The 12,348-nt window shown below is 36.4% G+C and overlaps 1 protein-coding gene across 2 annotated transcripts in view; it reads left to right on the top strand.

The window, feature by feature from the left end:
• FNIP1 (folliculin interacting protein 1) overlaps positions 1-12,348 on the top strand; it is a 110,530-nt gene that overhangs the window by 77,766 nt on the left and 20,416 nt on the right. For both annotated transcript variants that reach the window (XM_033096377.1, XM_033096378.1), the window contains 4 exons: positions 1,681-1,766; positions 5,857-6,003; positions 7,253-7,422; positions 10,776-12,192. In XM_033096377.1, coding sequence (XP_032952268.1) covers positions 1,681-1,766; positions 5,857-6,003; positions 7,253-7,422; positions 10,776-12,192 — 1,820 coding nt within the window. The remainder of the gene's footprint in view (positions 1-1,680; positions 1,767-5,856; positions 6,004-7,252; positions 7,423-10,775; positions 12,193-12,348) is intronic.

Raw genomic sequence — 12,348 nt, 5'->3', positions numbered from 1 at the left:
AATGGGGACCAGATCACAAAGAATCTAGAATGCTCGCCAGAAGTTTTGGCTGTTTTTAAGGCTGTCTCCATATTGTGCTTTAGGAAGATTAATTTGCAGTGTTTAAAAGAGACTAGAATAAGAGGCGAGAGACAGAAAGACCAATTAGAATGGTCTAGAAAGTAGAGGATGCATTTCAGTAACTGAGTAGTGAATAAGAATCATCTGCCTCTAGAAGAGACACTGATATTAGTTATTCACATTGCATCTGTGAAAAGACAAGTAGATCATTAGCAATACTTTTTTTTACTAAACAAGTGAGTAAAGGCCATTTTCACTCACTCTTTCAGAAGTTAGACACTGGTGACATTTTCTTCAGTTGGCTCCTGTCCCTTTTTGTAGTCTGTTGTTGCCAAAATCAATACACATAATGCTCATTGTGGCTGAGCTGACATTTTGTTACTGGGAGAAGTGTTTTAAGCTTTGTATTAAACTTGAAATATCTAGACAGTGTAGAACTCATTAAAGATTACTTTTCAGATATTTTAATGCTTTGACCATTCTGTAACCTAAAGTGTACATTGCAGTACTTAAAGACATCTAGATATTTGTTCAAGTTTAATATCTCATTTCTTATTAAAGCTGAAACATAGGCTGAATGAATACATTTATTGTATGTATAAATTTTAAAAGTTCTACAGTTATTAATGATAGAATATAGTAAACACTAGACCATCCCAAGAAGTTATCTTTTAGGACCAGTTTTCAAACTACCACTTTTTTTTCTTTAATGGAAAAAAAAAAGGATTTTGTTTCTGGGCACCATGGGAATTTTTTTGAGGTTTATGTTACCTTTTGAGATCTATAATTTGATTAAATGTTTTTATTGCTGGTAAAAATAAGGAAGAATACTGCTCAATTCTAGCTAAAAAATTGTCTTCTTTTAAATTGGGAATCTCTCAGTAGTTTGAAAAACGTAAAGTAAGTTTCACTTTTACCCTGTGAAGCTTTTGGATGTATATGAACATGATTTCTGGCCTGAAGTAGTCTGACTTTCTGTTAAACATATGTTTAAAATTTTTTGAAAATTAATTTTTAGTAACATAAGTAATGCAGAATTATATTGTCTTTCAAAGATCTAAAAAAATTGCAAAGTTCTTCCTGACATCCATATCCTAATACTAATCTCCTTTTTTCTACCTAAAGCAAGGCTTTTCAACCTTGGCTAAACATGTTTTTAAGAAAGCAAATGTTACTAATAACTGGAGATATATTTCAGTAGAATCTTTATATTTCAGATCTTAAAAAAAGTATTTTCTTAACAGAACCATTATTTGTGAAATATTAGAGGAAACCATGAGTTTTTCTTAGTGACTTATCATTGTGTTCTATTTGGGGAAAAAAGTAGCTTTATGTAACCCAGAAACTGTCAACATCATTTTCTTTGTGTGTTGACATTCTGTGGTTTGACAGTTACAATAAGAGATTTAACACTTGAAAAATGTGAATTTCATTATAATCATTAATGATCTAAGGTACATAAAAGAAAGCACTGTAAATATGTGTGTCTTCTTTATATCTTTCTAGATAAGAACGGTGGTAGAATGTTGTGGAAATATATGGCTTTGTCTTTCACTTTATTTTTTTTTTCATATTTCGCCTGTGATGAGTGTAAGAATTAACTATTTGATTGCTTTAAAGGCGATGAAAATGAGCCGGAGATCCGCTGATGCCAGTCAGAGGAGTTTGGCTTATAATCGCATAGTTGATGCCCTAAATGAATTCAGGTACATATTCTCCAACTTTTCATAATATATGGTTGTTTTGCAGTGTACACAGGAAGATTTATTTATTTTATTTACCTTATTCTGATCCACTTTTTAAATTTCTTTGTCTCATGATCAAATGAGGGTATAATTCAGTAGGCCATTGAGCTCCTGTGTTTTTAAAATCAAATGTGCTTGGGATTCAGGCATATGTGGGAGCCATCAGTGGTATGATGTTTATTACTGGACCATTAGACAAGCAAATATGACCAGAAGAGACCCTTGTTCCAGCGGAAATATACTTTGTCCCCGTTTGGGCTCCTAGATGTAGGGATTAGTTAAATGTTAGTTAACCAGTGATAGTAATCAGATGTTCTTGGATACATGCAATACAAGGACACATGGATAGAGGGAATATGAACTTGATGTTCCAAATAACTGTTGCTTGATCCTTTCTCTAGAAATGGCAAATCAAATAGTTTTTCTTCTGCCAGCGTTTTGTGGCACAACAAAGCTTGTGCCTGAAGCTCCAACAACTGCTGTAACTGTGCTCTAATTATGGCAAGCAAACTTATTGCATGTGAACTTAACATTGGGAATCACACTAAATGACTGATACTTGTCTCCCTCTAAGAGATTTATGTTAGGTCTGCTTTATCCTCTCATCTTCTCAGTCTTTCCTCTTTTATGTACACTGGAGAAATAGTATAGACATTTTGCTTATTTACCTAAAAGAATCCTGCAGTATTATTTTGAGTTTTACATTTTGCAGTATTGCAAGGTAATGAACCCTCACCCCTGCACTTGGAACTATTACTTACATTATTGGATTACAGCTTCTTTTCTGCAGTCACATGCTCTGTGGCAGAAGGCCAAGAGTCCCTGTTTGAGCTCTGAGGAAACACTGTCATTATAGATCCAGCTGAGATTACCAGAATAGTAAATATTGTCAGAGGATTCATTCCTAGTAGAATACTGATCTTGCTCTTAAGTTATAAACAATATTTGTATTTTTTAAAAATTGAATTAAATATCTAGGAGTTACTTGCTTTGGTAATAGAATAGGATGAATGGCCTAGCCTTAGAATTTTAAGATTGCCTAGAATTTACAACATGTGTGAGTTATCAAATTATTGAAAATGTATGTCACGATTGTGTACATTCTCTTTTGTATTAGTTTAAACAAGTGTCCTTTTGACATCTGTTTAGTGCCACTTCCTTTTCTTTTTTCTTTTCTTTTTTTTCTTTTTAGCATTTCTTGCTTTTTGTTAGTGATTTTGCTATGAAAAATGCCCCTCAAGCATAGTGCCGAAATGTTGTCCAGTGTTTCTAAGTGCAAGAAAGCTGTGATGTACCTTACAGAGAAAAATACATGTGTTAGGTAAACTTCATTTAGAAGTGAGTCAAGTGCTATTCGTTGTGAATGCAGTGTTAATCAACAGTATATTAAATATTACAGAAACCCACATAAAACGAGATTATGTATTGATGGGTTGACGAAATGTTGTGACCAGAGGCTCACAGGAATCTAAACCCTGTATTTCCCCTAGGAACAGTGATTCAGTGTTTACTAATTGAATGTTCACATCAACTTTATAGAACATCACTACAAATAAGACTCATACTTAATGTTAAAATTAAGTGGTTATTAAAAATTAGCTGTTAGATAATTTTAAAAGTATGTGATTATTTGAGACCAGATGATTAATGAATTTTGGGTAGTTGAGAAGAGGAAGGAAATGATTCACATGTATACAGAAGCCTTGAAACTTAGAGAAGCAGGAAGTATGCTTTAGTTAGCATTCTTTCCTGGCAAAGGTGAGCTCCTTGGATTTTTACCTAGACTTCCTGTGTATCAAAGAAAACTAAATTGTATCCACAGTTCCCTTACAACTGAAGGAGTCTTTCATTCTCTAGGGACAGACCAGGAGAAACAAAAGGTCAGATGACTGAAAATACTTGCTCTTTCTACCCCTGAAGGGTAGGGCATAATCATTAGTGGGGAAGAAAGCAACTTTACTTCTAGATCATTAATGACAGCATAGAGTTGTATATAGTGGGAAGCACTACTGCATAATTAATTTTTTTGCCTTCTTTGCACCTGATACACTGAGATCATAGTACATATTCTTAAACACCGAAACACTAAAGCTGATGTCTTCATGGACCACTCTACTAATGTTAGTGATCTGGTCCTGGACCATGACACATAGTTTGTAGTAGACACTAATATGCTGAAGAAACTCATGGGCAATGAATTGATCAGCTCATCCATTTATACAGTGGTTTTTTAGATCAAAAAGTACATCTACATGGCTAAGAAACAAAAACATATACTGAAAAATCTAATAATGAAAAATAAATGAAGCCTGTCTTACCTCTCCCATCCCCATTCTTACTTACCAAGAACATTCTCTTTTAACTCTTAACTATTTCTTTTGTTATTTACCTCCATATTATTAAACAGTATACTTAATGCAGCTATTTCTTGATTTATCAATTTTAGAGCGTATTTATTTTTTGCCATGAGTTTACACCTGCTCCTCAGACCTTTAGCCTCTCAGTATAGTGCTAATACTTCTTGTCTTTTCAGCTCTAGTAAATATTTTACTTTCTTTGATAATTTATTTTCCTCTATTTCTTCTCTCTTGAATTCTGTTTGTTAGAAACTAAAACTCCTAGATTGATCTTCTCTCTCTCCTTGTGAGTCCTGAGCCCCTTCTTGCTTCAGTGGGCAAATTAGCCCCTCTATGAATGTGCCCCCCCCCCCGCCACCCCCCGCCATGAACACTATAGCCCATATCTTCCTCTACCCTACTACTTCAGTTAACATTCTTGTCTATGTTTTGTCTTCTAGAATTTTATTGTATCTATAATTTTAATTTTCACTAAGGTTCCTCTCCCATTCTATCTGTTGTAGTAATTTATCTGTTTTTATATCCTTAAGTGGTGTTCAGTTGGGGCATCACAACTGAAAGGGGATAAACATTTGTGCTCAGTTTTCCTTTCTATCTGGGTATCCTTAATAGGCATTAAAAGTAAGCATTTTTAAATATCCCTTGTTTATATTCTAGTCGTATTTTTCTCTGTAAAAAAACCCTTTATTTCTTTTCCATTTATTTATTTTTAAGTTCTCAGCAATGATTTTATGGCCCACCAAGAACTCATTAACGTGACCCGTATATTCACTTCTATCCATTGTAATATATCATGTTCATATTGGGTCAATATTCAATGAAACTTGTACAAGCAAGAGAATTATTTTTATTTTTTGGATTCTAGGTATTAGAGAATTGTACTGAGATGTAGGTATTAGCACTTGTGGAGATAGAATAGAGATTGACTAGTTTCTGAAGACCCAACTTTACAGGAGTTGGTTAGTCTAGTGAGTGTATAGGACTTTGCTAAATGGATATTAATGTAAAAGAAATGAATTGACATCTTAAATATATTCTTGAAGACTTCAGGAGAGAGTGCAAGTCACGAGACCAGCTATTGCCTGAAATGAAATAGACAGCCAGAAGAGCACTAGCATAATTGTACGGTAAACCTCTCTTGTGTTGATTCAAGGAAAACTTCAGAACGTTGAAAGAGAGTCAGAAATATAGCATGCCATCTATCATGTCCTCATCGTCCTTCAGAAAGAGTCTGAGCATAGGCGACAAAAGGATGCTGAGAAAGTAGTATTTGGAGTGGTTATATGGATAAGCTACTACTCCATTTAGAATATTTTTCTTTTCTGTGTTGTTGATGATTTACAGTATATCTAAGTACAGCATATACCTTCAGAACATAGAGCTGGAAGGGGCTTTAGAAATTACCTAGTCCTTTCGTTTTACGGGTGGAGGAAACTGATGCTTAAATTAGGAAAATAATTTACCCAAGAGCACACAGTGATTGGGTGCAGAGCCAGAACCAACATATTTTGAGTTAATGTACAGAATATTACCCATGGTACTGTGCTGATGACAAAGAAAATGACTTGATTCATTGTCTTCTCTCAAAAGCTTTAATAATCTAGGTGTGTGGCCCAAGCAGGCAAGATAATTTTATTTCAAGAGTATGTGATTCTGGGAACTATGAATTTCATAATGTGTGTCCCTCTTTTTAGGACAACAATTTGTAATCTTTACACAATGCCACGAATTGGAGAGCCTGTCTGGCTTACAATGATGTCGGGGATTCCAGAAAAGAACCAGCTTTGCCATCGTTTCATGAAGGAATTTACTTTTCTAATGGAAAATGCTTCAAAAAATCAGTATGGCTTACTCTTATCTGTCTGTCTGTCTATCTTAGCTATTATTTTGCTGTAACTAGATTTCAGATTGTGATCAAACTCAATTACAAAAGTGAAAGGATTAACCATTATCTTTGGAATTATTTCATATTATTAATAATCAAAACAGTTCTAAAAGGTAATTAAAATATAGAGTGTGGAAGAAGGCCACAGAACTTTATGAATGAGAAACAGTAAAAATGTCTTTGTGTTAAATTAAAATTTCTGACATAGAACTCTCTGAGGCGTCCCATTTTTTGTGAATTACACCCACTTTTGCAGTTTAATTCTGTAGAAAAGAAGTAGAAAATCATAAGGAAGTGCCAAGGTTCCAGTAATACATTTTTAGTGTGATAATTTATCATATTGTTCCCTTCTAAGCATTCATCAAATTCCTAGAATTCAGATGAGTCATGCAGATGTTTTTATTCTCTTTGATGGTAAACAAAGTTTGCTTAATACTTTCCTTTATTTTCCCATTCAGTAATTTGGAAATGTATAGATTTCCTGGTTGATTTGTTAATAAATGGTGTAGATTAAACACTGAAAAGAATCCATAATTTTTCAAGTAAAACTACATTTTTGTTTTATAATTTTGATCAGAAATAGCTTCTTGTGAATGCTATCTTTATTTAAGGATTTTTTTTTTAAATTTTTTTTATTGGGGAATATTGGGGAACAGAGTGTTTCTCCAGGGCCGATCAGCTCCCAAGTCATTGTCCATTGTCAATCTACTTGTAGAGGGCGCAGCTCAGCTCCAAGTCCAGTTGCCATTTTCAGTCTTTAGTTTCAGGGGGCATAGCCCACCATCCCATGCGGGAATTGAACTGGCAACCTTGTTGTTAAGAGCTCGTGCTCTAACCAACTGAGCCATCTGGCCGCCCCTCCGGAAGCTCCGTGGCAGCTCATTGTCTTCAATCTAGTTGTGGAGGGCGCAGCTCACTGGCCCATGTGGGAATCAAACCGGCAACCCTGTTGTTCAGAGCTCGCACTCTAACCAACTGAGCCATTTGGCCGCCCCAATTTAAGGATTTTCTTTAACTTTTATACATCCAAAAAATTAATTAACTTTCATTTTCATCCAAGTGATATGCCTTCCTTTCTTCTCTCCTCTCCTTTTTTATGTTGTTCGGCCACATGAGAATGTGCGCTCTCTTTATTTTGTCATTATATTGTACCTACGGTGTCATGAAGGCAAGTTGAAACCTGAAAGGATGCATTTTGTTTTCAGATTCTTGCCAGCACTCATTACTGCAGTTCTGACCAATCATCTTGCCTGGGTTCCAACAGTCATGCCAAATGGACAACCACCTATAAAAATATTTTTAGAAAAACATTCCTCTCAGAGTGTGGACATGTTGGCAAAGACTCATCCATATAACCCACTTTGGGCACAACTGGGTATGTAGTCTGAAGTCACTATGTTATGCATCATACTTAAGACTTGTGTGTGGCTGTCTGGAGTTATTTTATAACAAAAACAAAAATAAAGAAAGAAAATGCTGTGTTTTTCCTCCTTTATTCTAAAGCACCTGTTCTTTGCTTGTCTTTCCATGCCTGCTAAGTTGTCTTATCCCCATCTTGTGCCTGATATTATTCCTTATAGATAGAGAACTGCACCTGAAACAATAGAGGCAGGATGATGGCTGTTTACTATTAGGCTGGTACAAAAATAATTGCGGTTTAAAGGTTAAAAATAATTGCAAAAACCGCAATTACTTTTGCACCAACTTAATAGTAACTTCAGGGTCCACAGGAGTTTGTGTTAGATACTTTGTATATAAAGAATGAATCAACACAGTCACGTGATAGCTAGAATAAATTTGATTAACTGGTCATTGAGGTTTGTGTTGTTCCACTATCATTTGTTTGCTGAGTAATTTTGAAAAATGTTTCCCTTCGTGCTTGGCCCCAATGAATTAATGGTTACCAGAGGAGAGAGGGGATAGTTGATGATAGACAGTTGTTAGGTAGGCAGTGTAGCAGGCGCTTGAAAGCACAGGCTGTAGAAGCAGGCAGATCACGTTTGAATGTCAGTTTACTTAGTTGTTAAGTGCAGAAAAGAATAGTACATACTTCATAAAGGTGTGAAAATTAAATGATAATACATGTTAAGTGATTAGGACAGTGCTTGGTAAATGTTAGCTGCTGTTACTCCTACCCTTTCTCTATTGCTGTTAAGTGATGGGGAGAAATAAGATGAGAACGTTTTGGTGACATGGTTGTGCTGGTTTGGTCCCTTAGGTTGTGCTGGCGAGTGAGCTACCAGGCAGTGTCATGCGGCTTGTTAATCCATGTAGCCAACCTCTCTCCCTCCCTTTCTCCTTCCTTCCCTTCCACCCTCTCTCTTTCTTCCTCCTCTCCTTTCCTTTTTCCCTCCCTGTTTCCCTCCCTCCCTCCTTTCGTTTTTCTACTTGAATTATGGAATGTTGATATACAACAAACGTATATTAAGTATACAATTTTGTAAATTTTGACACATACGTCAAAATATCTATGCCTCTTAAACCATCACCAAAATCAAGATGATGAACATATCCATCACTTCCAAAAGTTTTCCCTTCTGTAATCTCTCCCTCCTGTTGTTCCCTCACTCTCCCTGTGCACTTGCCCCCATACCCAGGCAGCCACTCGTCTGCTGTCTCTCACTATGGATTAGTTTGCATTTTCTAGAGTTTTGTATAAATGGAATCACGCAGTCATGCTTTATTTTGTCTGACTTCTTTCATTTAACATAATTATTTTGAGATTCACCTATGTAGTATGTATTAATAGTTCATTTTTTAAAATGCTGAGTAGTATTCCATTTTTCCAAATCAAGTAATTTATTTTTTCAAATAAATGTCCTTTTTTCAAATCAAGTAATTCGGTAGTATTTCTTTGGGCATTTCGTACCTATTTTTAATTCTGTAATCTTTTATTGAGTACATGATATAGCTAAAGCTCTGTACGAAGAGCATTGGAGGGTGTAAAGATGATGATATGTAGTCCTTGCCCTCAGGAAGTTGACAGTATTATACTGTAGGTAATACATATGAGAGCAATAATGAAAATTCCAAGAGGAACTATAGGAGAAATGAAAAGTTCAGTGGGAGTTCAACTTTTGCCCAAGGGATGATGCTTGGGTGGGAAGCTTTGGAGTGGCAGAGGTACAGAGGGAAGGGCAAGTATATGGCTTGAGTGACGGGATCTGGGTGTTAAAAGTGCTGAGCATCGTCAGTGGTCCACTTTAAGTGGGACTTGGGGTGAATAAAGATGAAAAGGGGTAAAAAGCAAACCTGGAGAAGTAAAGTGGAACTAGTCATGAAAGACTCACTTGCCATGCCGCAGCAGTTTCAATTTATTTGGTAATTAGTGGAAACTTGGGAATAGTTTTGAACAGTGGCATGACGGTATTAGGGCCAGAGTGTTAGCCAGAGGAGAGAATTTATCCTACTACTGTCTGTAGCATATATTTATTTGAGACCTATTTATTTATTATTTGAAAAAGTGTGAGGGTTTTGTAAAGTATAAATAGAGGTTTTTATTTTTTATTATTTTATTATTTTTGTTAGTTTCAGGTATACAAAACAATGTAATAGACATTTATCATTTACATCCCTCACACGGTGATAGCCCCCTCCCCCCATCTACTACCCCTTTGACATCGCATACAGCCATTATAGTTTCACTGTCTCTATTCCTAATGCTGTACTCTGCTTCTTGTGACTCTATGTGTATATATATATATATACAATTTTTTATATATACTACAATTTTTATTTACATATATGTAAATAAAAATTGTAGTTGGCATTCATTATTCTTCAGCTTCAGGTGTACAGTGCAGTGATCAGGCATCTACATCTTCCCTGAGGTGGTCTCCCTAATGGGACAAGTGTCCATTGGATACCCTACAAAATCTTTAAATAGAGGTTTTTATTTTTTATTTTTAACATTTAAATAGAGGTTTTTAAATGTATATACTGACAACTTGCAAAATTGAATTAAATTTAAATTAATGACTTTGTACATTCTCCATTTTAAAGTGTTTTGGCACCTTTCTTTCTTTATTGGTTTAATTTGAGGTATAGCATAAATATAGAAATGACATTGATAACTCTTCCCCCCTTTTAATGCAACGGCTGTTAAAGTCTGGTGTGGATACACAAATGAAAATGAACCACATGGCTAAACAAGTTGCTCTTTTAAGATAGGTCTCACTCTTCCTGAGTACCCAACCCTTGAGGGAATGGAAGGGGAAATGGACTTTTAAAACCATGGGAGTTGTGGTGTCCTGGGTAGAGCAGCAAGAGTAAGAGTTATGATTTAAATCAAGGAAGGTTAAGTGTGTGATGTGAGTGCTCCAGTGCTCCTTTCTCTCCTCGCCCCCCAGCAGGTACTGTGCTTTCTCTTCTCTGTGTTGGATGTACCTACATAATCTTTGTGCACATTGTACTACAGGTACTACTTCTCCCCAGGTGGAGTGCTCTGCTTGGGGCCTGGCATAGAGAATGTTCTTGTAAATGTGACTTTTGCAACTGACTTTTTGCTTGAGGATTCAAAACCACAGCAGCTACTTAAGGAGGAAGCTAGGAAACCCCTCCATTCACCTTTCTCTTTGGTTTAGACCATTCTTAATCCTACTCTCCTATTAAGGAACTAAGAATAAAACCTGAACCCTCATACAATAAGAGTAGGTTTCTGATCATTGAAAATAACCTGCTTAGCTGCATGACTGCAGGAGGTGTCATTAACTCATTTCTCCATTGCAGGGGACTTGTATGGCGCTATTGGCTCTCCTGTACGGTTAGCAAGGACTGTGGTGGTTGGCAAACGACAAGACATGGTCCAGAGGCTGCTTTATTTTCTTACTTATTTCATCAGATGCTCTGAACTTCAAGAAACCCATCTTTTAGAAAACGGAGAAGATGAAGCCATCGTTATGCCGGGCACAGTAATTACTACCACATTAGAGAAAGGTGAAATAGAAGAATCTGAGTATGTGCTTATCACAGTGCATAGAAACAAAAGCAGTCTGCTCTTTAAAGAGTCAGAAGAAACAAGGACTCCTAATTGTAACTGTAAATATTGCAGTCGTCCACTCCTTGGGCAAAATACAGAGAATGTGTCGCGACAAGAGAGCGAAGATATTCAAAACAGCTCTAAGGAGCTGCTAGAAATTTCAGATGAGTGCCCAATGACTTCTTCTGACTGCCAAGAAGAAAATGCTGTTGATGTTAAACAGTACAGAGATAAATTAAGAACTTGCCTTGACACCAAGTTAGAGACTGTTGTTTGTGCAGGATCTGCTCCAGTAGACACATGTGCATTGTCAAAGTCAGGCATGGAGCCAGCAGAAGAAACATGGCAGCGTGAGGAATTGCTCGATTCGGGTAGTCACACAGGCAAAGTGTTGAGATCCACGGGAATTGTGGTGGAAAAAAAACCTCCAGATAAGCTTGTGACTGCTGCATTTTCTTGTGAGACAGCCCAGGCAAAGGTTACCTTCTTGATTGGGGATTCTATGTCACCTGACTCAGATACTGAACTCCGAAGTCAGGCTGTGGTGGATCAGATTACCAGGCATCACACCAAACCACTGAAAGAAGAAAGAGGGGCTATTGATCAGCATCAAGAAACTAAACAGACAACTAAGGACCAATCTGGAGAGTCTGATACAGTGAACATGGTGTCTGGAGAGCCCTGTGAACTTCCCTGTTGGAATCACTCAGACCCAGAAAGCATGAGCTTATTTGATGAATATTTTAATGATGATTCAATTGAAACCAGGACTATTGATGATATTCCAGTAAAAACAAGTACAGACAGTAAAGAACACTGCTGTATGTTAGAATTTTCAAAAAGGTTGTGTACAAAAAATAGCAAACAGGACATTGAATTTTGTAAATGTGTAGAAACAGTTCACAAAGATTCATGTAAAACCTGCTATCCTCAGCAGGACCAAAGAGATACACTCTCCATTCTTGTCCCCCATGGGGATAAAGACAGTTCAGAGAAAAAAATTGCTGTAGGAACTGAATGGGACATTCCAAGAAATGAGAGTTCAGATAGTGCTCTTGGGGATAGTGAAAGTGAAGATACAGGTCATGATATGACTAGACAAGTAAGCACTTATTACGGAGGAGAGCAAGGAGATTGGGCAGAAGAAGATGAGATACCTTTTCCTGGGTAAGTAGGAAGTTTCAGCCTATAACAGGCCTTATATAAATATGTTCCATTCTTTTATTTAGCTGATCTCTGAAGGTTGGTAGGAGCTAATATTAAAGAAGAGATCATTATCCTGGACAGATTCTCTTTTATTATCATGTGCTGATACTTATAGGA

Source organism: Rhinolophus ferrumequinum, chromosome 24, assembly GCF_004115265.2.
Source record: "Rhinolophus ferrumequinum isolate MPI-CBG mRhiFer1 chromosome 24, mRhiFer1_v1.p, whole genome shotgun sequence".
NCBI classification, from domain to species: Eukaryota; Metazoa; Chordata; class Mammalia; order Chiroptera; family Rhinolophidae; genus Rhinolophus; species Rhinolophus ferrumequinum.
Note: the sequence above shows the minus strand (reverse complement) of the source record. Positions and strands in the feature narration are given on the sequence as shown.